The 23,623-nt window shown below is 49.4% G+C and overlaps 1 protein-coding gene across 6 annotated transcripts in view; it reads right to left on the bottom strand.

The window, feature by feature from the left end:
* Positions 1-290: 290 nt before the first annotated feature.
* ABO (ABO, alpha 1-3-N-acetylgalactosaminyltransferase and alpha 1-3-galactosyltransferase) overlaps positions 291-23,623 on the bottom strand; it is a 38,993-nt gene continuing 15,660 nt past the window's right edge. For 2 of the 6 annotated variants that reach the window (XM_070378719.1, XM_070378717.1), the window contains exons 2-8: positions 18,260-18,332; positions 12,840-12,887; positions 11,708-11,758; positions 10,578-10,625; positions 9,748-9,783; positions 6,484-6,708; positions 291-2,502 (exon numbers count right to left, since the gene is read on the bottom strand). In XM_070378719.1, the coding sequence (XP_070234820.1) occupies positions 1,812-2,502; positions 6,484-6,708; positions 9,748-9,783; positions 10,578-10,625; positions 11,708-11,758; positions 12,840-12,887; positions 18,260-18,332 (1,172 nt within the window). In that variant the 3' untranslated portion in view covers positions 291-1,811. The remainder of the gene's footprint in view (positions 2,503-6,483; positions 6,709-9,747; positions 9,784-10,577; positions 10,626-11,707; positions 11,759-12,839; positions 12,888-18,259; positions 18,333-23,623) is intronic. The other 4 variants (XM_070378718.1, XM_070378715.1, XM_070378716.1 and 1 more) reach the window with 4 other exon arrangements.

Below are 23,623 nucleotides of genomic sequence, written 5' to 3'. Positions count from 1 at the left end.
GATCACACACAAGTCAATTCCAGTAGATTAGGACCTAAGTCTTTAATCTCAGGTCTTCCCTGGTGACTCAGCTGGTAAAGGGTTTGCCTGCAATGCGGGAGACCTGGGTTCGATCCCTGGGTTGGGAAGATCCCCTGGAGAAGGGAAAGGCTACCCACTCCAGTATTCTGGCCCGAAGAATTCCATCGTGGGGTTGCAAAGAGTCAGACACGACTAAGTGACTTTCACTTTCAAAGACCTAAGTATGAGGCAAGAACATAAAAGCTTTCAGAGAATAACTAGAAGGCTATTTGGGTGATTTCAAAGCAGGCAATGATTCCTCAAATTCACCTACGTTAAAAGAGTTGAAATGGCAACCTAAAAACTGGAAGAAGCTATTTTTAATATGTGTCTACTAGAAGTGCTAACATCCAAAATACTAACAGACACCCACAGATCAATAAGAAAAAGACAGACAACCCAAAGCGACAAGCTACCAACACAAGCAAACCAAAGCGGTAGGTGCTTCCGGGCTGGGCCTCCCCCGCTGTCACACAGCATGGTAAGCTAGGCTTTCAGGAGTCCCCGACGTTTAGGAACTCCCTGGTGGTCCAGAAGTTAGGACTCCAAACTTTCACTGCCGAGGAATTGGCTTCAAGCCCTGATGGGGAGCTGAGATTTTGCAAGCAGCAAAGCACTGTCCCCCCAAAAAAATTAGTTAAAAAAAAAAAAAGAGTTGCTCTGCTCAGTGTTGTGTGGCAGCCTGGATGGGAGGAGGGTCTGGGGGAGAACGGACACATGTGTAGGTACTGCCGAGTCCCTTCCTTTCCACCTGACAATATTCCCCAAGACAAAATACAAAATTTAAATAAAGTCTGGGGGAAAAAAAGAAACTGAAAAACAAAGAGTTCCTTAAATGTATGCATTTACTTTTAATTTTTTAATTGATTTATTTTATTTTTCTAATTCATTGATTTATTTTTGACTGCACTGGGTCTTCGTTGTAGCACACAGCCTCTTCCTTGCTGCACGTGGTCTTTGGGTCTTTCTCTAGTTGCAGCAAGTTGGGGCTGCTCCTTTGGGTGGCCTCTCTTGTTGGCTCTAGAGCGCCAGCTCAGTAGCCGTGGCCCCATAGCACATGGGATCTTAGCTTCTGGATCAGGGATCCAACTTGTGTCTGCAGCATTGGCAGACAGCCTCTTAACCACTGGATGGGTACCAGGGAAGTCCCTTCCTGAAATTTAAATGCAAACCTCAAGCACTGAGGTATGTCCTGATGGACAGAAAGATGAAGACATCTTGATCTCCACCCTCAGGATCTCACATTATAATGGGCAAGACCAATGGGTAAGGTAGGCAGAAAGGCAGACGCAGCCAAAGGTTTATCCTTAGTGCTCTATGAAAACACAGTTCTTTCTGTTGTTTTCTCAGAGGAAGGAGAAATTCCCTTCAACGAACGAAGAAAGAGAGAACCAAAGAAAGCGTCCTAGGAAGGTGACCTTGTCAAGCTCTCGGAGGACAAGTCACATTGAAAGAGGAAGCGGGATGAGGAGGGAATGAAGACTGCAGGGCCGGCTTTGTCTGCCGAGTGGAGTTCCCTCCAGAAGAGGAAGTAAGCCGATGGCTTCACCCGCATCATCAAGCCTTTAGCCAATCCCTTATCGAGACGGTAGAACCGCTGACATACGCTGCGGCCGGATTCCCACGGACTTTCTTGGAAAGTACGTTCTCATTGGTTCCATCAAACCTTTGGCCAATCCCTTATCAAGAGGGTAGAACCACTGACATGCGCTGCGGTCTGATGCCCACGGACTTTCTTGGCAAGCACGTTCTCATCGGCTCCGAATCTCTGTATGGTTCATGGGCACAGCCACGTAGCGCAGTTTCCGGAGTAAAGGCGGCCTCTGCAGCATCTGCTCGTCCCACAGGTACTCGGGGGACAGCACCTTGCTGGGTTTGTGCGACAGCAGGTACCGGTTCAGGTGGCTCTCGTCATGCCACACGGCCTCGATGCCCTGGGCCTGGTCGGCCGTCATGGCCTGGTGGCAGGCCATGGTAAGCCGGTAAACCTCAGGGACCGACCCCCCAAAAAAGCCTCCCGCGTAGTAGAAATCACCCTCGTCTCTCGGGATGTAGGCTCGAGACAAGGGCCGGCGCTCATAGGTGAAGGACTGGCGATCCGCGGCGTAGAAGCCAGGGTGTAGGGTCCCGAAGAGTGGCGCCAGGATCTCCACGCCCACGTGGTCGCTGAACTTCATGTCCACGTACAGGCACACCAGGTAGTCTACCTCGCGGAGGAAGCGCTGCCGCGAGAAGTTGCTGATCATCTCCATCCGGTGCATGGAGATGTCCTGCCAGCGTCTGTAGTTGCCGACGTGGAGGACCACCACCTGCCTCCCGTCCTGGAGGGCGATCTGGGGCACGTCCGCCGGCCGGTCGGTGAAGACGTAGTAGATGACCTTGTGCCCCACCATGAAGTACTTCTCCGCCGTCTCCAGGAAGAGCCGCAGGAAGACCACGTATCTAAATCCAACAGGAAAGAGACGGTGGGAGTTAACAGAATCAAACAGCGCCAGAAGAATCCACTTGGGCAAAAACAGTCTGTGAAACCTTAGCCATACTTTGAGGACGTTATGCTAAGTGAAATAAGACAACCACAAAAAGTCAAAAAGCTATATGATTCCACGTAGATGAGGTGCCCAGAACAGGCAATGTCTTAGACACAGAAATAGAATGGTGGTTGCCAGACACTGAGGGAATGGGGAACCAGCTGTTGCTGCTGCTAAGTCACTTCAGTCGTGTCGGACTCCGTGCGACCCCATAGATGGCAGCCCATCAGGCTCCCCAGTCCCTGGGATTCTCCAGGCAAGGACACTGGAGTGGGTTGTCATTTCCTTCTCCAATACATGAAAGTGAAAAGTGAAATCGAAGTTGGCCAGTCGTGTCTGACCCTCAGTGACCCCATGGACGGGGAACCAGCAGCGAGTGTTTAATGGGCACAGAAATTTTAGTTTTGCAAGATGAGAACCGTTCTGGGGAGGGACAGTGCTGATGGTGGTATCACATCTTAAATGTGTACTGAAGTGCACACTTAAAAACAGTTAAGATGGTGAGTTTTCTATTATGTGCATTTTGTGAGTTGTGTGCGCTCAGTCGTGTCCGACTCTTTGTGACCCCATGGACTGTAGCCTGCCAGGCTTCTCTGTGCATGGAATTTTCCAGGTGAGAATACTGGAGTGGGTTGCCATTTCCTCCTCCAAAGGATCTTCCCAGTCCAGGGATTGAGTCCCTCGAGGCTCCTGCTTTGATAAGCGGATTCTCTACCACTGCATTGCCTGGAAAGCCCTGTGTGCATGTTACCAAAATTAAAACTCTGAAACAAAACCATAGCCCTTCCACCAGATAAGACCCTGAGTGGCTGGTAAGAGGAGGGGTTCAGATTATTTGGTGTTGAGCAAATATTCACAACCATAAGATATTTGATTAATCCACAAGTTTGGCAAAAATTCAAATGATTGATAGTATCCAAATGATGGATGTCTCCCAGCTCAGGACCATCCAATGGCTTCTCGTCTTTTTTTTTTAATTGAGGTATAGTTGATTTACAATATTATATTAGTTTCAGGAGTACAAAATAGTGATTCCAAATTTATATAGATTATACTCCTTTTAAAGGTATTGTAAAATATTGGCTATAAAATTGTATCATAAAGAAGGCTCAGTGCCGAAGAAGAACTAATGCTTTTGAACTGTGGTGTTGGAGAAGATTCTTGAGAGTCCCTTGGACTGCAAGGAGATCAAACCAAACAATCCTAAAGGAAATCAACTCTGAATATTCATTGGAAGGACTGATGCTGAAGCTCCAATACTTTGGACACCTGATACGAAGAGCTGACTCATTGGAAAAGACCCTGGTGCTGGGAAAGACTGAAGGCAGGAGGAGAAGGGGGTGACAGAGGATGAGATGGTTGGATGGCATCACTGACTCAATGGACATGAGTTTGAGCAAGCTCCAGGAGACAGTGAAGGACAGGGAAGCCTGGTGTGCTGCGGTCCATGGGGTCACAAAGAGTCGGGCAAGACTTAGCACCTGAATAACAACATTGCCTGTGGTGTTCAATGTAAATAAAGCAAACAAACGAATCTAACATAACAGAGACAGACTCGCAGACACACAACAAGCTGGTGCTTACCGTGGGGAGTGGGGAGGGGCGGGCAACGCAGGGGTGGGGGGCTGAGAGCTACGGACTGCTAGGTATAAAATCGGTGGCTTCTGGGACTTCCCTGGTGGTCCGGTGGTTAGAAATCCTCCTTCCAGTGAAGGGCCCACGGGTTTGATCCCTGCTTGGGGAGCTAAGGTTCCACATGCCACTCAGCCTGAGCACTCTAGAGCCCAGCTACCAAAGCAAGGAGCCTGCATGCCACGACTCAGACCTGACCCAGCCAAACAAATAGATATTAAAAAAAATACCATTGGGCTTTAAAAAATAAATAAATGGCTTCTTGTATTAAAAAAATAATAATAAAGCAATTCAAGATCCTGCAGTGGTCTACCAGGCCCTACAAGATCTGCTCTGACTTTGTCTTCTTCTCTCTCCTCCGTCCTCTGGAGGGCAGGCCAGCTCCTTGATATTCCTGACACATGCCATCCACCCTCCTCCAGGCCTCTGCACCTTCTTCTGCCTGGAATCCTTCCCCTGCAGTATTCACCCTAGAGGGGCATTCCGTCCTCTGACTAATGCCCAGACTGGACACGCCCCAGAGCTCGTTCTGCTGGCACTTACACCAGTGCAACCAGATGTAAAACTCCAGCAGGCTGTGCACTTGAACGTGTCCATCTGACCATGTGCAAATTACAGCTCAATAAAAAGGAGCGGGGATGGAATATTACTCAGCCACAAAAAGGAACACATTTGAGTCAGTCCTAATGAGATGGAGGAACTAGAGCCTATTATACAGAGTGAAGCAAGTCAGAAAGAGAAAGATAAATATTGTGTTCTAACACACATATACAGAATCTAGAAAAATGGTACTGAAGAATTTATTTACAGGACAGCAGTGGAGAAACAGACAGAGAATAGACTTATGGACACGGGGAGAGGGTGAGATGTATGGAGAGAGTAACATGAAAACTTACATTACCATATGGAAAATAGAGAGCCAACAGGAATTTGCTCTATGTCTCAGGAAACTCAAACAGGGGCTCTGTGTCAACCTAGAGGGGTGGGATGGGAGGGAGATGGGAGGGAGGTTCAAAAGGGAGGGGAGAGATGTATTCCTACGGCTGATTCATGTTGAGGTTTGACAGAAAACAAAATTCTGTAAAGCAATTATCCTTCAAGTAAAAAATAAATAAAAATAAAATAAATAAAAAGGAGCAAATAAACATGAAAACAAATTACTCTCTATCCCCTTGCCCAAACTTAGTTATTTTTGGAGCTCATGTTGCCATCTAACATATTTTTCTGACACTCACACAATCTTCTTTTTTAAAATATGTATGTGTATGGATGCTCGAGGTCTTAGACACAGCACTCAGGATATTCACCACCTGTGCTGGGTCTTAGTCGCAGCACGTGGGAAAATTGAATATTGGCACAGAGAAGAATGAAAACAGACCTCTGTCTCACACTCAGCAAGAGTAACCTGAAATGGATCGAAGACTGACATGTAAGACCATAAGATACTTATTTGAAAACAGTGGGGAGCTCGTGCGCGTGGATCTTTGCAGTGACTTGTTGGACACGACACCTAAACCACAAGCAGCAAAAAATAAACGAGCTCCGCTACATCAAACTGAAAAGCTTCTGCACGGCAAGAGGAACGATCCGCAGAGTGAAAAGGTGACCTACACGCGGGGAGAAGACAGCAGCAAACGCTTGGCCTCCCAGGGTGACAGACTGGGGGAACGGAGCACCAGCGTCGGGGCAGTGGTGGGGTTGACCCCCTGGCACAGTGGCTGGTACTGGAGATGGCGACGTGAGCTGCCCGTCTCTAAAAGGTTGACAGTAACCTCTGGGGTGATGACTCGCAGCTGTGGGACTGCTATTTTGAGCAGGGGCTCCCAGATGACGCTAGTGGTAAAGAACCTGCCTGCCGATACAGGAGAAATAAGAGACAGGGGTTTGATCCGTGGGTCAGGAAGAGCCCCTGGAGGAGGAAATGGTAACCCACTCCCTGTTCTTGCCTGGAGAATCCCATGGGCAGAGGAGCCTGGGGGGCTACCATCCAGAGGGTCAGAAACAGCTGGACACAACTGAAGTGAGTTAGCTCACACACACACACGTCGCTGTGTGCTATCATGGCGCACACATATATATGTGTGACTGCCCAGTGACCCCTGCACAACCCAGCCCACGCGCACCCACACCCAAAGTCACTGGTGCCTCTGCACACCCACCCACCCTGTGAGCTGAGCACCTTGTCCCGGAAAACAGAGTGGAGTGCTGCCCTGCAGCTCAGGCCGGCTCCCTGGCTCACCCCGGGTGAGCGTCCGTCACTTACTTTTTGATGGCGAACACGGTCAGCCCAATGGTGGTGTTTCTGAATTGCACATCCAAGAGGGCAGAGTCGAAGGTCCCGTCCCAGACGACGGGGGCAAACCAGGGGGTCATGACCAGCACGTCCACTCTCCTGGGGAGATGAGTCACAGCACGCGAGAGCAGGTCATGGGGGTGTGGGCCACAGAGAAGGATTTGTCCAAAGCTGCACAGTCCGTGAGCTGCAGAGCTAGGAGCAGACAGGACTCTGGATTCCCAACCCAGTGCTTTTGGCAGCATAAGCTCAGCACCAAGGACTCAACACTTCCATCCCGTCATTGCCGTAACTCAGAGTATCTCCGGAGTACCAGCCATGTGCTAGAACCCCTGAAACATCCTTTTCTGAGGCCCCTTGTTTCCAGGAGGAGCACAGTCTCGAGGGAGGGCAAGCACTAAGCCCTCTCTCAGCACGTGAGAACTTTGCCATAACAAGAAACAGACATTTGGTCTCTGCCACAGCCCTCCCTTTACCTGCACTAGGCTTCTAGGACCCTTGGGAGGTCCTGGATTGTAGGAGCATCTTTTGTTCTGATGAGGTGACTCCAGGTGGGCTTGGGGGTAGTTCAGGATAGGGGCTGGTCACCAGAAAGACCAAGCCAGGATTAGAAACTTGGAACTTAGAACTTTCTGCCTCACATCCCTTCCTAAGCTCAACATTCAGAAAACAAAGATCATGGCATCTGGTCCCATCACTTCACGGCAAATAGATGGAGAAACGGTGGAAACAGTGACAGACTTTATTTTGGGGGGCTCCAAAATCACTGCAGATGATGACTGCAGCCATGAAATTAAAAGACGCTTACTCCTTGGAAGGAAAGTTATGACCAACCTAGATAGCATATTCAAAAGCAGAGACATTACTTTGCCAACAGAGGTCCATCTAGTCAAGGCTACGGTTTTCCCAGTGATCATGTATGGATGTGAGAGTTGGACTATAAAGAAAGCTGAGTGCTAAAGAATTGATGCCTTTGAAGTGTGGTGTTGGAGAAGACTCTTGAGAGTCCCTCGGACTGTAAGGAGGTCCAACTAGTCTATCCTAAAGGAAATCAACCCTGAATATTCATTGGAAGGACTGATGTTGAAGCTGAAACTCCAATACTTTGGCCACCTGATGCAAAGAACTGACTCATTTGAAAAGACCCTGAGGCTGGGAAAGAGTCAAGGCAGGAAGAGAAGGTGACGACAGAGGATGAGTTGGTTGGATGGCATCATCAACTCAATGGACATGAATTTGAGTAAACTCTGGGAGTTGGTGATGGACAGGGAGGCCTGGCGTGCTGCAGTCCATGGGGTCGCAAAGAGTCGGACACGACTGAGCGACTGCACTGAACCGAACTGATGATCCCTTCCTTCTGGGAAGGGAGAGGGACTGGAGGTCAAGTTAACAATCAATCACGCCAGCGAGATGAAGCCTCCATAAATATCCCTTAGCTGTGGAGTTCAGAGTGCTTCCAGGTTGGTGAACACAGGGAGGTGCTGGGAGGGAGGTGCTCTGGGGAGGGCTTGGGCGCCCCGTCCCTTCCCCCTCCTGCCCTATTTACCTCTTAGTCTGACTGTCTCTGAGCTGCATCCTTTATAACAAGCCAAGAATCTAGTAAGTAAAGTCTTCTTGAGTTCTGGGGGCATCCCAGCAAACCAGCAAACCCAAGGAGCGGGTGGTGAGCAATGATTTATAGCCCGTTGGTCAAAGCTCAGATGACAATATGGAACTTGCGACAAGGGTCTGAGTGTGGGCAGGCTGTGAAGCTGACTGTCCACCTGCGGCGTCTGTGCTGACTGCAGGGAGTGTCAGAATCACCTGGTGTGGATAACCACATGCTTGCTGTGAGCAGACAGAACAAGGTTTTCTTTCAGAGGCAGAGCTGAGTTTCAAGCCCCCTCCCCTCGCAGGGGCTCTTCGTGTCCTGTGATCTCTGCCCCTTCTCCATTCTCCAGCCGGCATGGACCCCTTTCACCTTCCCCTGACTCTTATTTCACGAGTGTTCATTCACTCGTTCATCACCCCACCAGGATCCACCAAAAAAGTTCATGCCCACCTGCCCCTCCAGATGTGTGCCGACCCCTGGAAATGTATGCCACTAAAAATTGTCTGGGAGTCACAGAAAAGTAAATGGAACCAAGCAAAATGACTGTTAATATGATAGACTTTGTTCAACCCAACATATCCAAAATATTATCATTTCAGTACGTAATTGATACATTTATTGAAGTATATAGTTAATTGACAATGCTGTGTTAGTTTCAAATGTACAGCAAAGTGGTTCAGGTGTGCCTCTATACATATATATTCTTTTTCAAGTTCTTTTCCCATATAGGATATGACAAGATATCGAGTAGAGTCCCTGGGCCATTCAGTGGGTCCTGTTGTTCACCTGTCTTATATACAGCAGTGTGCCTATGTTAATCCCAAGCTCCTGGTACATTTTTCATGTACTAAGTGGAGTCCACCGTGCACCCCACGCGGACAGCACAGCTCCTCCTAGAGCAGTCCTGTTTCAAGCGTTCAAGGCCACACGTGGCTGGCGGCTCTGGAAGTTCAAGGAGGTGTGTATGTGGTTTCCAGAAATGACAGTGAGCACCTCCAGGTCCCCTGGCAGGGATGTGGCAGGATGTAACAGAGGCCACTCAGCTTGCGTCCTGACCTGTCCTTCTCCAGCCAAGGGGCCTCAAGCAACCTCCTTCACTTCTCTGAGCCTCAGTTTCCCTGCCCATAAAACGGGGCTGATCAAAGTGGTCTCTGGGCGACTTCCTGTCCCGAAGCTCGGGGATCTAGTGCCTCAGTGACAGGCTGCCAGCACTCTCTCGGGCAGTGGAAGCTGGAGGTGTGGGCACAGGCAAGGAGGCCCGGATTAGGAGACAGACACTTGCATGTGAAGGCAAGCTGGAACCATAAGCCCTCAGACATTGATGGTCATGGAAAGGCCTCAGGGATAACCCAGCCCAGACCCCAACTTCCTTCCCCGAGAAGAAACAAGAGAAGCTTCCATGCCTGGTGCGGACCTCTGCACAGCTCCTGGTGACCACAAATTAGAGGCACCTTCCATTGGTCCTTCAGTGTGTACCAAACCCACTGAAAACTAGCCCAGCCTCCCATAGCACAGACAGAAAGGAAAGGAAAAAGGCAAAAGAAAGACTGAAACCAGGGAGTGAAGCGAGAGAAGGCAACCATAAGGTAGTGGTGGCAGGGAACCCACTGGTCGCAGCCACGGCAGAAACTCCGTCTACTTACGAGGGCTTGAGCAGCTGAGCCTTGGGGTAAAGCAACCTGCAGACAAGACATGCGTGTGAGCAGACACGCACGTCACCAATGCCAGAGCTGCCAGGGGCCTCTTCCCGGTTCAGTGGGCAGCTCTGCCAGGAGGCGGCACTCAGCCACAGGGGCTTCCTTCCTTCCATCCTCCCATCTTCCTTCATCCAGCCACCTCCCACCCCTCCCCAGCCCAGGGCTGTCAGGGGCTTCCCTAAGGATAAACCGACAGAGAAACTGATGGGGTGGAAATGTGAGAATGGGCTAGGAGGCTCTTCCCCCTCTCGTGCTCAGCTGAGGTTAGAGACCCTCCTGTGCTTCGGAAGTGCTTCCTGTGGTCTAACTCGTTATGAGGAAGGTCTTGGTGTCCTGCTTTATTCAGGAGTGGGAAGCACAGGGGTGGCCTCTCCCACCTGTCCACCAGCTGCATCCCACCTGGAGCCACCTCACCGCCCCTCTCCGCTCTCCTGCTGGCTCCTTCACCCTCCATGCCCTCCCTGGCAACCCTGTCAGTTTTCAACAGAGCTGAGGGCTTAGAAGCTACAGCTAGTCTACCCCGGGTAAGACCGCTGAGCTGGGACAGCCGAGAGGCTGAGGTCACGGCGGGCTCACCTGTGACCCCACCATCTGACGCCTGCTCCCCCTGCTCCCATTCTCTTCTGCCCCTCGTTACCCTCCTCCCAGCTTCCCTTGCTCCTTCCCTCCTGATAAATCTCACAATCAGACTCAAGGGGAGTATGAGGGGGACAGTGGAGCGGGGAAACAGCAAGTCGACTTGCCCAGACACCGCCCAAAGACGCGGTCTACAGTACCTGGGTACCTCAGGTATCCTGCAGGTGTCCAGGTGGCCGTCACCTTCACTGAGGGAGGAAAACAGAGCGCTCAGAGCTGATGGCGCTGGGAGAAGCACTGCTGTGCGGCCCGGCCAGGGCTCCCGAGGGCCATCACGTCGCAGCCCCTACTGAGGAGAGCTCCCATGGCTGCAGAGCTCGGCCGTGTGGGCAGGTGAGGGGACCGGGGGCGGGAAACAGGGCGAAGACACCTCGGACACGATGGCCGTGTCTGGGTGCCTGGTGCCCAGTCTGCCCGAAGCGATGCCACGCCCGATGGTGACAAACCAGCCTGGGGAGAACCCCGCTCCGGAGGGGAAGAGCCATGGACGCCCAGGTCGGCCCTGCGATCCGAAGGGAAGCTCTGGCAACGGCCCCCTCAGCCCTGGGAGCCCAGCTGCCGCCCCACCTGGACTCCTTCTCCCGCAGCATCCGCTGCAGAACCATGCCGTTTTCATCCTGGCTGCAGAGGGAACAGGCTCCCAGTCACCAGGAAAAAGGAGCGCCTTGCTAACTAAGCGCCCCTTCAAGAGGGGAGGGGGCTAGGACAAAGGCTAGGATTGCGTCCCCTTCCCACAGCCCGGCCCTCCCTGCCAGCCCCGCCTCTTTCTACCAGCCCCGCCCTCCCCACAAACCCCACCCTCTCTACCGGCCCAGTCCCTCTCCAGCAGCCCCGACCCTTTCCACCAGCCCCGCCCTCAGCAGCCCCGCCCCTCACACCAATCCCTCCTAACCAGCCCCGCCCTCCTCACCGGCCCCGCCCCTCTCCCTCTCTCCACCAGCCCCGCCCCTTCCTGCCAGCCCCGCTCTCCCCCTCTCTCCACCAGCCCCGCCCCTTCTTGCCAGCCCCGCCCTCCCCGCCAGCTCCGCCCTCCCCACAAACCCCGCCCCTCTACATCAGCCTATCCCCTCATCGGCCCCGCCCCTTCTTACCAGCCCTGCCCTCCTCACTAGCCCCGCCCCTTCCCACCCGGCCTGTCCCTTTCGCACCGTTGAAGCTCGGAGGGGCCCGGCCGTCCCAGTCCGGAAGACCAAGCAAAGTCTCCAGCTGCTGGTAAGGCTCAGGAATGCCAAATTTGTGTGCATAAAAAGGAAGAGGTGAAAGGCATTACCTTAAAGTCAGGCTCTCCCGTTGCCCCTGCACGTGGTGGGCCTCAGGGCTGCTGAGACAGAAAAGCCCGGTCAGCTCAACCCATTCATCCACCCTTCTACCCAGCAAGGATTTGCTGGGCCCCAAGGCTGGAGGATCCCAGGGACGGGGGAGCCTGGTGGGCTGCCGTCTATGGGTCGCACAGAGTCGGACACGACTGAAGTGACTTAGCATAGCATAGCATAAGGCCTGAACAGAGGAGGGATCGGGGCCGGACTTGACTTCGAGGTTCTGCCTTGCGGGGTCTTGCAGGAGGCTGGTCAGGAGCGCTCACCTTATCTGTTGTCGGTCAGCCAGAGACTGACGATCGCGGAAGAATTAGCTCTGGGAGGAAAAATGAGCCTTTCCCCATCTGGGTGCTAAGAGGGTCAGAGGGCGCCCTGTCACGGACTGGCCACTGGGGATGGCTTTACATGGAATCAACACTGGTCACTGGACTATAAAGAAAGCTGAGTGCTGAAGAATTGATGCTTTTGAACTGTGGTGTTGGAGAAGACTCTTGAGAGTCCCTTGGACTGCAAGGAGATCCAACCAGTCCATCCTAAAGGAAATCAGTCCTGGGTGTTCTTTGGAAGGACTGATGCTGAAGCTGAAGCTCCAATACTTTGGCCACCTATTGCGAAGAACTGACTCATTTGAAAAGACCCTGATGCTGGGAGGGATTGGGGGCAGGAGGAGAAGGGGACGACAGAGGATGAGATGGCTGGATGGCATCACCGACTCAATGGACATGGGTTTGGGTAGATTCCAGCAGTTAGTGATGGACAGGGAGGCCTGGCGTGCTGTGGTTCATGGGGTCGCCAAGAGTCGGACATGACTGAGCGACTGAACTGAACACTGGTCACTACTCGTCCCCACACCTGGGCCTGGAGCTGCTGCCAGCCATCAAAGCGTCCTCTCCAACAGAAAACAGGATTTTGTCTTTGTAGTTTTTTAGGTTTGAGAAACATGGTAGAGAGAGGAACTCGGAATCTGTCGAGAACTGAGTGCCTCTTTCATTATAAGGACCTCCAATTCATTGCATATTCTATTTTTATTTCTGTTCTAGATCTTTCTAGAAGGAACCACCTTGACTCCAAAGACCCATCCATTACCTTTGAGACTTTTCTGTCTGTCTTCTGGGGATCAGGCTGAACACGTTGCTGGGGGGACAAAAAGAGTGTGGAGTTGAGTCCTCACCAGAGAGAGAAGAGCGTACAGGCTGTGGTTTTGAGGCTGAGACTTCAACACAGCATTCTGATCATTTGGTCTCCGGCTCCTGAGAAAATAGGTGTGGGGCCCGAGTGGAGCCAGTGGGACATCTCACGCGGGTGGAAGGAGAGAATGAGGTGCACAGGCAGATCCCCCAGGCGGTGCTCTAATCCCCTCTTCCCCCATTCCACCCTACTTTAACCCCATGTCATCACCCTAACTAATAACTTGAGAAATATCAAGAACCTCAGATATGCAGATGACACCACCCTTATGGCAGAAAGAAAAACTAGAAAGCCTCTTGATGAAAGTGAAAGAGAAGAGTGAAAAAGCTGGCTTAAAACTCAACATTCATAAAACAAAGATCATGGCATCCGGCCCCATCACTTCATGGCAAGTTGATGGGGAAACAATGGAAATAGTGAGAGACTTTATTTTCTTGGGCTCCAAAATCACTGCAGTTGGCGACTGCAGCCATGAAATTAAAAGACCATTGGTCCCTGGAAGAAAAGCTATGACAAACCTAGACACCATATTCAAAAGCAGAGACATCACTTTGCCAACAGAGGTCATCTAGTCAAAGCTATGGTTTTTTCCAGTAGTCGTGTATGGATTTAAGAGTTGGATCATAAAGAAAGCTAAGCGCTGAAGAATGGATGCTTTTGAACTGTGGTGTTGGAGAAGAATTTTGAGAGTCCCTTGGACTGGAAGGAGACCAAAGCAGTCCATCCTAAAGGAAATCAGTCCTGAATATTCTTAGGAAGGAATGATGCTGAAGCTGAAGCTCCAATACTTTGGCCACGTGATGCAAAGAACTGACTCATTGGAAAAGACCCTGATGCTGGGAAAGACTGAAGGTGGGAGGAGAAGGGGATGACAGTATGAGATGGTTGGATGGCATCACTGACTCAACAGACTTGACTTTGAGCAAGCTCCAGGAGTTGGTGATGGACAGGGAAGACTGGCGTGCTGCAGTCCATGGGGTCGCAAAGAGTTGGACATGACTGAGTGATTGGACTGAACTGAACTGAATAGCTTGTAAGTATTAGCTTGTAATAGCTTGCTCATGGCCTTGGTCTCTGGGGATAGGGGACCCCAGCATCAGAATCATCTGGGGAATTGTTTTTAGAGGCAAATCCAGACTTCCTGAATCCAGACCTGAGCAGTTAGGAGGGGAGTGTGTGTGTGTGGAGGGGATGTGTATGTGTAGCAATCTCCACTTTTAACAGGCTCCCTAAGTGATCTGCGTACACTCTACAGTTGAGAACCAGCCTCCTTTCTGTTTTACAGAAACCCTGCCACATAGAGCACCACACAGCATGTGGGGACCTTAGTTCCTTAACCAGGGCTTGAACCTGTGCCCCTTGCACTGGAAGAATGGAGTCTTAACCACTGGAGTGCCAGGGACGTCCCTGGGAGCTTTTGAAGCTTGCTGGAAAGTGTTCATATTCAAACCAGGATTGAATTTTAAGTTGTATGCAAGCAAAAAATGTAAAAATTCTACAGCCATAAAAAATTATGAAAGGAATCTCTGAGGCAAAGTCCAATCTTTTAAAAACTTTGCTCTAGAAGAAAACTTATTTCAGAAGTCAGATGACTCTTTTCAGTCAATCAGTATCAGTGCAGTCACTCAGTCACGTCTGACTCTTTGCGACCCCATGGACTGCAGCACGCCAGGCCTTCCTGTCCATCACCAACTCTCGGAGTTTACTCAAACTCATGTCCATTGAGTCAGTGATGCCATCCAATTATCTCATCCTCTGTCGGCCCCTTCGCCTCCCGCCTTCAGTCTTTCCCAGCATCAGGGTCTTTTCTAGTAAGTCAGTTCTTCGCATCAGGTGGCCAAAGTATTGGAGTTTCAGTTTCAGCATCAGTCCTTCCAATGAATATTCAGGACTGATCTCCTTTAGGATGGACTGGTTGGATCTCCTTGCGGTCCAAGGGACTCTCAAGAGTCTTCTCCAACACCACAGTTCAAGATGACTCTTTTGGATGTCAATATTTATTAATTTTCTTTCTTTTTTTTTTAAAAAAAAGACAAGATAAAGCATGACAAAAATGAGGGGGTGGGGAGAAGATGAAATGAAATCTAAACACAAGATGAGCTTCTCTGATGACTCAGCAGGCCAAGAATCCGCCAGCAATGCAGGAGACACAGGAGACTTGGGTTTGATCCCTCCCCTGGAGGAGGAAATGGCAACCCACTCCAGTACTCTTGCCTGGGAAATCCCATGGGCAGAGGAGCCGGGCACTCTACAGTCCATGGAGTCGCAAAGGTCAAACACGACTGAACACAAACACGAATAATATAGAAGAGGAGGCTGCTAGATGAAAAGTCCAAAAAGGCTGCATTAGATAAAGAAGAGCAGTCAGGGACTTCTCTGGCAGTCCAGTGGTTAGGACTCGGAGCTTCCACTAAAGGCACTTGAGTTCAAACCCTTGTCGGGGAAATAAGATCCTGTGTGCTGTGCAGTTTGGCCAAAAACAACAAAAAAGAAGAGAGGTCAGACCCCAGACTCAACAGGCTGCCAGACCTGGGCACTTTATGGAAATAGGGGGAGTCCAGAGGGGATGAGCAGTTTCAGAGCTGAGTTACAGCGGGAAGCTGCAAGACATGGCCACGGGTGTCTCCAGACTCTTGAAGGCACGACCCAGAATGTGCCACACGGCTCTCAGGGCTCCCTGGGGTCCTTCTGTTATAAGGAAGAATATCTTTATGCAATTCCAGCACTTGTTCTAGATGGGGAAACAGTGGAAACAGTGGCTGACTTTATTTTGGGGGGCTCCAAAATAACTGGAGATGGTGACTGCAGCCATGAAATTAAAAGATGCTTACTCCTTGGAAGGAAAGTTATGACCAACCTAGACAGCATATTCAAAAGCAGAGACATTACTTTGCCAACAAAGGTCCGTCTAGTCAAGGCTATGGTTTTTCCAGTGGTCATGTATGGATGTGAGAGTTGGACTGTGAAGAAAGCTGAGTGCCGAAAAATTGATGCTTTTGAACTGTGGTGTTGGAGAAGACTCCTGAGAGTGCCTTGGACTGCAAGGAGATCCAACCAGTCCATCCTAAAGGAAATCAGTCCTGAATATTCATTGGAAGGACTGATGCTGAAGCTGAAACTCAAATACTTTGGCCACCTGATGCGAAGAGCTGACTCATTTGAAAAGACCCTGATGCTGGGAAAGATTGAGGGCAGGAGAAGGGGATGACAGAGGATGAGATGGTTGGATGGCATCACGACTCAATGGACACGGGTTTGGGTGGATTCCGGGAGTTGGTGATGGACAGGGAGGCCTGGTGTGCTGTGCTTCGTGGAGTCACAGAGAGTCGGACACAACTGAGTGACTGAACTGAGCACTTGTTCTAAGAATCAGATATGGGGACAGGCTGCTTGCAGAGAACTGAGCGCTCCTGCTGGGGGACGATCGGATGGAGGCTTGGCCACCTGCCAGTGACTCTGCGGGACCAGCGTGGCCCCGAGACCCACAGCATGACAGAGGCGGCTCTGAGACGGAGATGGGCGCCCAGGGCAGTGCCGCAGCAATTCAGGAGGGGCCCTGTGCAAGCGAACAGCCCCCACGCAAGGCATGTCCCATCCTTCCCGACCCTGCACCAGATGTGTATGTGATGAGCTCGCTTTGTTGCTCAGACAAGACTCGCTCCAGGAAGCCCCAGTAAGTCCAATGCTGGCAGACCAAGGAGGGGTGGTCTCCCTCCCAGGAGTGCCAGGACATCCTGTACCCACTCCTGTGACAGCCAGTCACCTGTAACTGCCTGGCACCTGTCTTCTCCTAACAGACCTGACATCCTTCAGAACAAGGACCGTCCCATGGACACTGGCATCCTGGTGCCCTCCAAACCACCAGGCTCAAAGCAGGCACTCAGTAAACGCTCACAGAGGTGAGCATCAGGCCTGTCCCGCTGCGCGTGCACTCCGTTTTCCAAAGCCTGCAATGCCTAGGCCGTCAGCCCTAAGACTGGATGCTCATCCTAAGGTACACTTTCCCTGAGGGACCCGGCAACCTGGGTTTGGAGTCTGGTGGAGGGGCTGGCACCCTGGCCTTGCCACTTCCTACTGTATGACCTTGGTCTCATTCCTTAACCTCTGGAGCCTCCTTTCCTGGGGTATAAAATGGGAATAATAATGCCTGTCTTGGGCTTTCCTGGTGGCTCAGTGGTAAAGAGTCTACCTGCCAATGCAGGAGACTCGGGTTTGATCCCTGGGTCAGGAAGGTCCGCTGGAGAAGGGAATGGCAACCCACTCCAGTATTCTTGCCTGGGAAATCCCATGGACTGGGGAGCCTGGTAGGCTACAGTCCACAGGGTCACAAAAGTGTTGGACACGACTGAGTGGCTAAACCACAACAGTAATGACTATCTTACAGGTTGTGGAGAGAGCCTGGAAGACCCATCATGCATTCCCCTCAAGCCATCACACAGAATGAACACCCCATAAATGGAGGCTCTTTCTAACACATTTCTTTGCAAAAGTCATCAGTGACAAAGTGTATATAGCTCTAACAACTAACAACTAAATACATATGCAATCTGCAGTCTGAAACAGTAAATAAACATTCGGCACTCACTGCACAACTGAGTCTGGGGGTAATTTCACCCTCTTGTGGAATAAGAACCAGAGTACTGAAAAAGTATTGACTAGCTTCTTTGAAGGGAATACACTTTTACAGCTGCCAGGTTTGTTTTAAAACATAAAATAGTGTATTCCAATGCAGTGAAAAGCTGTCATCTATTCTCCATAAATTTGTGTAAAGTGCGACGTGAGCCCCATGCGTGCCTGTGTGCTCAGTCACTTCAGTCGTGTCCGACTCTTTGTGAACATGTGGACGGTAGCCCGCCAGGCTCCTCTGTCCATGGAGATTCTCCAGGCAAGAACCCTGGAGTGGGTTGCCGTGTCCTCCTCCAGGGCATCTTCCTAACCCAGGGATCGAAACTGCGTCTCTTACATCTCCTGCATTGGGAGGCAGGTTCTGTACCATGAGTGCCACCTGGGAAGCCCTGTGAGCCCCTTTTGTTGATGTAATTGGTGTTTCTAAAAAGCTATGAGCACTGCCTTCCGGAGCCCTCCCCACCCGCAGTCACATTTATACCCACCTCCCAGGTGAGCCCATCACCTGCAGTTACAGCCACGCCTGTAAACCACCTGGGAGCAGAGCAAGGTGCTGGAGGGGAACCAGCGCCTCAGCCTTGCCCCGACGAGATCGGCACGATGGGAATTACGACGCCATTCACACCTGCTCCGGTCACTTAGGTCATGAGTCCCCTCCTCCACAGGGCCCCGGGCTGTCCCATCCTCCTTACCTGTAGAAGCCCAGAAGTACGGCAAAGAGCAGGATCAGACACAGCCAGGACTTGGTGCGGTTTCCCCAGAAATCTGTGAAGAGGAAGTCTGGGTCACCTGGTGCCTGTCACCCTGTCGAGGCCAAAATCAGGCACTGGCCAGGGACGGCCTCTCCCTCCTTTACGCTCACAGGGCAGGTGGGTTGTAACCTCTCCTGGAGCCGTAATCCCACTGAACCTTGCCCTGCAGCCCCTGGGCACCTGCCTGGGCACTCCTGCTCATTAGCAGGCCCCTGGAGGCCAGGACCACGTGGACACTCCAGAGAAGCAGGTGCAATGGCCATGAGCTGACCAGCAGGGTGGGTGACGAGACACAGGACTGTGAGAGACAAAGGTCGCAAGTCCAGCTGCCAAGGGGGTTCCTAGCCTCCGAAATACCTGAATCCCTAATGCTGTAGGAGCTCCCACCAGGGTTACCTACAACAGAAACAGTCAGGCCCGGGAGACCCTGCAAGGATGCTACACTCCAGGGAACGTGCATGTTTGAAGGAAGCTGTGTCATATGTGCTGATACAGTCTTGGCTGGAGGTTGTGCGTTTAGCAAGCCCCACGCTGGCGCGCTGCAGTCCACAGGGTTGCAAGGAGTCGGACACAACTGTGCGACTGAACGACATCCTGAATGAGCCCCCACCCGCGGCCAGCACACTGGGTCTCAGAGGCCCAAGTCTCACGTTGCAGCAGCCTGAGGGGCTCCCAAGTGTGAACTAAGAAAAGTATGTACATCGGGTGCAGTCCAGAAACATTTACCAAAGAACCGCGTTTGGCCAAAGACAGACACGTCTGCTTCCTTTGAGTAGGTGTGAAGATGAAAACGGCATGAAGATGAGATTTCTATTCACATATATATAGCCAAGGCACGGAAGCAACCGAAATGACCATCAACAGACGGAGGGAGAAAGAAGATGTGGTAGGTATACAAGAATATGTACAATGGGACGGTACTCAACCACAAAAAGGAGCGAAACAACGCCACTTGCAGCAACACGGGTGCACCCAGAGATTTTCACACTAAGTGAGGTGAGCTAGACGGAAAAAGGCAAATATATGGTATCACTTATAAAAGGTCCAAATGAGTAGGAATAGATCCACAGACAGAAAACAAGCTGATGGTTATCAAAAGGAAAAAGGGGGGAGAGGGATAAGTTAGGAGTTTGGGATTAACATATACACAGTATTATATATAAAATAGATAACCAAAAAGGACTGGTTGTATAGCACAGAGAGATTTACTCAATATTATATAATGACCTAGAAGGAAAAGGAATCTGAAAAAGAATATATATACATGTTATATGTATGTGTATATATATATATAAAATTCAGACTGAAATTGAAGAAAGTAGGGAAAACCACTAGACCATTCAGGTATGACCTAAATCAAATCCCTTATGATTATACAGTGGAAGTGAGAAATAGATTTAAGGGCCTAGATCTGATAGATAGAGTGCCTGATGAACTATGGAATGAGGTTCGTGACATTGTACAGGAGACAGGGATCAAGACCATTCCCACAGAAAAGAAATGCAAAAAAGCAAAATGGCTGTCTGGGGAGGCCTTACAAATAGCTGTGAAAAGAAGAGAAGCCAAAAGCAAAGGAGAAAAGGAAAGATATAAACATCTGAATGCAAAGTTCCGAAGAAGAGCAAGAAGAGATAAGAAAGCCTTCTTCAGCAATCAATGCAAAGAAATAGAGGAAAACAACAGAATGGGAAAGACTAGGGATCTCTTCAAGAAAATCAGAGATACCAAAGGAACATTTCATGCAAAGGTGAACTCGATAAAGGACAGAAATGGTATGGACCTAACAGAAGCAGAAGATATTAAGAAGAGATGGCAAGAATACACAGAAGAACCGTACAAAAAAGATCTTCACGACCCAGATAATCACGATGGTGTGATCACTGACCTAGAGCCAGACATCCTGGAATGTGAAGTCAAGTGGACTTAGAAAGCATCACTACGAACAAAGCTAGTGGAGGTGATGGAATTCCAGTGGAGCTATTCCAAACCCTGAAAGATGATGCTGTGAAAGTGCTGCACTCAATATGCCAGCAAATTTGGAAAATTCAGCAGTGGCCACAGGACTGGAAAAGGTCAGTTTTCATTCCAATCCCAAAGAAAGGCAATGCCAAAGAATGCTCAAACTACCGCACAATTGCACTCATCTCACACGCTAGTAAAGTAATGCTCAAAATTCTCCAAGCCAGGCTTCAGCAATATGTGAACCGTGAACTTCCAGATGTTCAAGCTGGTTTTAGAAAAGGCAGAGGAACCAGAGATCAAATTGCCAACATCCGCTGGATCATAGAAAAAGCAAGGGAGTTCCAGAAAAACATCTATTTCTGCTTTATTGACTATGCCAAAACCTTTGACTGTGTGGATCACAATAAACTGGAAAATTCTGAAAGAGATGGGAATACCAGACCACCTGATCTGCCTCTCGAGAAATGTGTATGCAGGTCAGGAAGCAACAGTTAGAACTGGACATGGAACAACAGACTGGTTCCAGATAGGAAAAGGAGTTTGTCAAGGCTGTATATTGTCACCCTGTTTATTTAACTTATATGCAGAGTACATCATGACAAACGCTGGACTGGAAGAAACACAAGCTGGAATCAAGATTGCCAGGAGAAATATCAATAACCTCAGATATGCAGATGACACCACCCTTATGGCAGAAAGTGAAGAGGAACTCAAAAGCCTCTTGATGAAAGTGAAAGTGGCGAGTGAAAAAGTTGGCTTAAAGCTCAACATTCAGAAAACGAAGATCATGGCATCCGGTCCCACCACTTCATGGGAAATAGATGGGGAAACTGTGGAAACAGTATCAGACTTTATTTTTCTGGGCTCTAAAATCACTACAGATGGTGACTGCAGCCATGAAATTAAAAGACGCTTACTCCTTGGCAGGAAAGTTATGACCAACCTAGATAGCATATTGAAAAGCAGAGACATTACTTTGCCAACAAAGGTTCGTCTAGTCAAGGCTATGGTTTTTCCTGTGGTCTTGTATGGATGTGAGAGTTGGACTGTGAAGAAGGCTGAGCACTGAAGAATTGATGCGTTAGAAGTGTGGTGTTGGAGAAGACTCTTGAGAGTCCCTTGGACTGCAAGGAGATCCAACCAGTCCATTCTGAAGGAGATCAGCCCTGGGTGTTCTTTGGAAGGAATGATGCTAAAGCTGAAACTCCAGTACTTTGGCCACCTCATGCGAAGAGTTGACTCATTGGAAAAGACTCTGATGCTGGGAGGGATTGGGGGCAGGAGGAGAAGGGGACGACAGAGGATGAGATGGCTGGATGGCATCACTGACTCGATGGACGTGAGTCTGAGTGAACTCCGGGAGTTGGTGATGGACAAGGAGGCCTGGCGTGCTGCGATTCATGGGGTCGTAAAGAGTCGGACACGACTGAGTGACTGATCTGATCTGATCTGATATATAAAATACCGAATCACTTTCCTGTACACCTAAAATGAGCACAATATTGTAAATCAACTATACTTCAATTAAAAAAATAAAAATTAAAGACAAAACAAAAGCTTGAGCTTATACAAGTTTACAATGAATTTGGTAACACTGTGTTATATAATTCTGTATAAACTCTATGTGTCCCATATTTTCAATGTTTAAGGGAACTTGATATGCGCAGTTTGGGTTTGATTTAATGGATGGAGAAGATTTTCAAGTGCATAGGGAGATTTTGTTGTACTTGAGAGCCTTCTGTTCCGTCTTGTGTGTCTGAGAGAATTAGATGAATCCAGCTTACAATCATAGTTTAAAACAAATTATGCTGTGTGGAAAAATCCAGATAGGAGCAAGTACTTACTGGAAGATTCCATTTATATATGATTCTGCTGCTACTGCTGCTAAGTCGCTTCAGTCGTGTCCGACTCTGTGCGACCCCATAGACGGCAGCCTACCAGGCTCCCCCGTCCCTGGGACTCTCCAGGCAAGAACACTGGAGTGGGTTACCATTTCCTTCTCCAATGCATGAAAGTGAAAAGTGAAAGTGAAGTCGCTCAGTCGTGCCCCACTCTTAGCGACCCCATGGACTGCAGCCTACCAGGCTCCTCCGTCCATGGGATTTTCCAGGCAAGAGTACTGGAGTGGGGTGCCATTGCCTTCTCCAATATATGATTCTAGGGAATGCAAATTGATCTGTAGTGCCAGAAAACAGAACAGTGGTTGCCTGGGGATGGCGGTGGGCAGAGCATGGCAGAGAGAAGTTGCAAATGAGCACAGGACTCTTTAGGGGGTGAGAGTTATATTAATTTTCATAATTGTCATGATGGGTTTTGCAGGTGTACATGTCAAAGTTATTAGATTCTATAGTTTCTAAATTAATGTGTAGTTTGTTACATGTCTACTTTACCTCTATAAAGCTGCTTTTAAAAAAAAAGAAAAGAAATGCATCCAGATTGGAAAGGAAAAAGCAGATCGGTCTGTATTCCCATACTACATGTTCATCTCTGTAGAAAATCTGATGGAATCTATTTAAAAAAAAACCATTAGAATTAACAAGTGAGCAGGTGAGTTTAGCAAAATGGCAGGATACAAGGTCAGCATACAAAAACCAATTGTTATTATCAACAACCTCAGATATGTAGATGATACCACTCTAACAGCAGAAAGCAAAGAGAAACTAAAGAGCCTCTTGATGAGGATGGTAGAGGAGAGTGGAAAGCTAGCTTGAAACTCAACATTCAAAAAACTAAAGTCTTGGCATCTGGTCCCACCACCTCATGCAAATAGGAGGGGAAAAGTGGAAGCGGTGACAGACCTTATTTTCTTGTGTATAGATTGGCGATCTGTACACAGAAATGATGAACTTTGTTCCATGTACAAACATTAACTGCAATGGATCATAGACAAAGATATACGAGCTGAAACTATAAAACATTTAGAAAAAAATAATACAACTTTTATGGCCTTGGACTAGGTAAAGATTTCTTAGATACAACACCAAAAGCAATATCCAGAAAAGAGAAATTCATAAATTGGATTTAATCAAAATGAGTAACTTCTGCTCTGTCAACAACACAGGAGAATAAAAAAACAAATCAGCCAGGAAAAGATTATTTCCAAGTCACATATCTGATAAAGGAGCCGCATCTAAAACCCAATTGTATGAAAACACACACATATTATTTTTATTGTTGTGATGGACAGGCAGGCCCGGTGTGCTCCAATTCATGGGGTCACAAAGAGTCGGACACGACCGAGCGACTGAACACGACTGAACTGAACTGAACTGTCCAGTCCCCCAGTCATGTCCAACTCTTTGTGACCCATGGACTGCAGCACACCAGGCCTCCCTGTCCCTC

The sequence above is a fragment of the Bos mutus genome, chromosome 11 (genome assembly GCF_027580195.1).
Source record: "Bos mutus isolate GX-2022 chromosome 11, NWIPB_WYAK_1.1, whole genome shotgun sequence".
NCBI classification, from domain to species: Eukaryota; Metazoa; Chordata; class Mammalia; order Artiodactyla; family Bovidae; genus Bos; species Bos mutus.
Note: the sequence above shows the minus strand (reverse complement) of the source record. Positions and strands in the feature narration are given on the sequence as shown.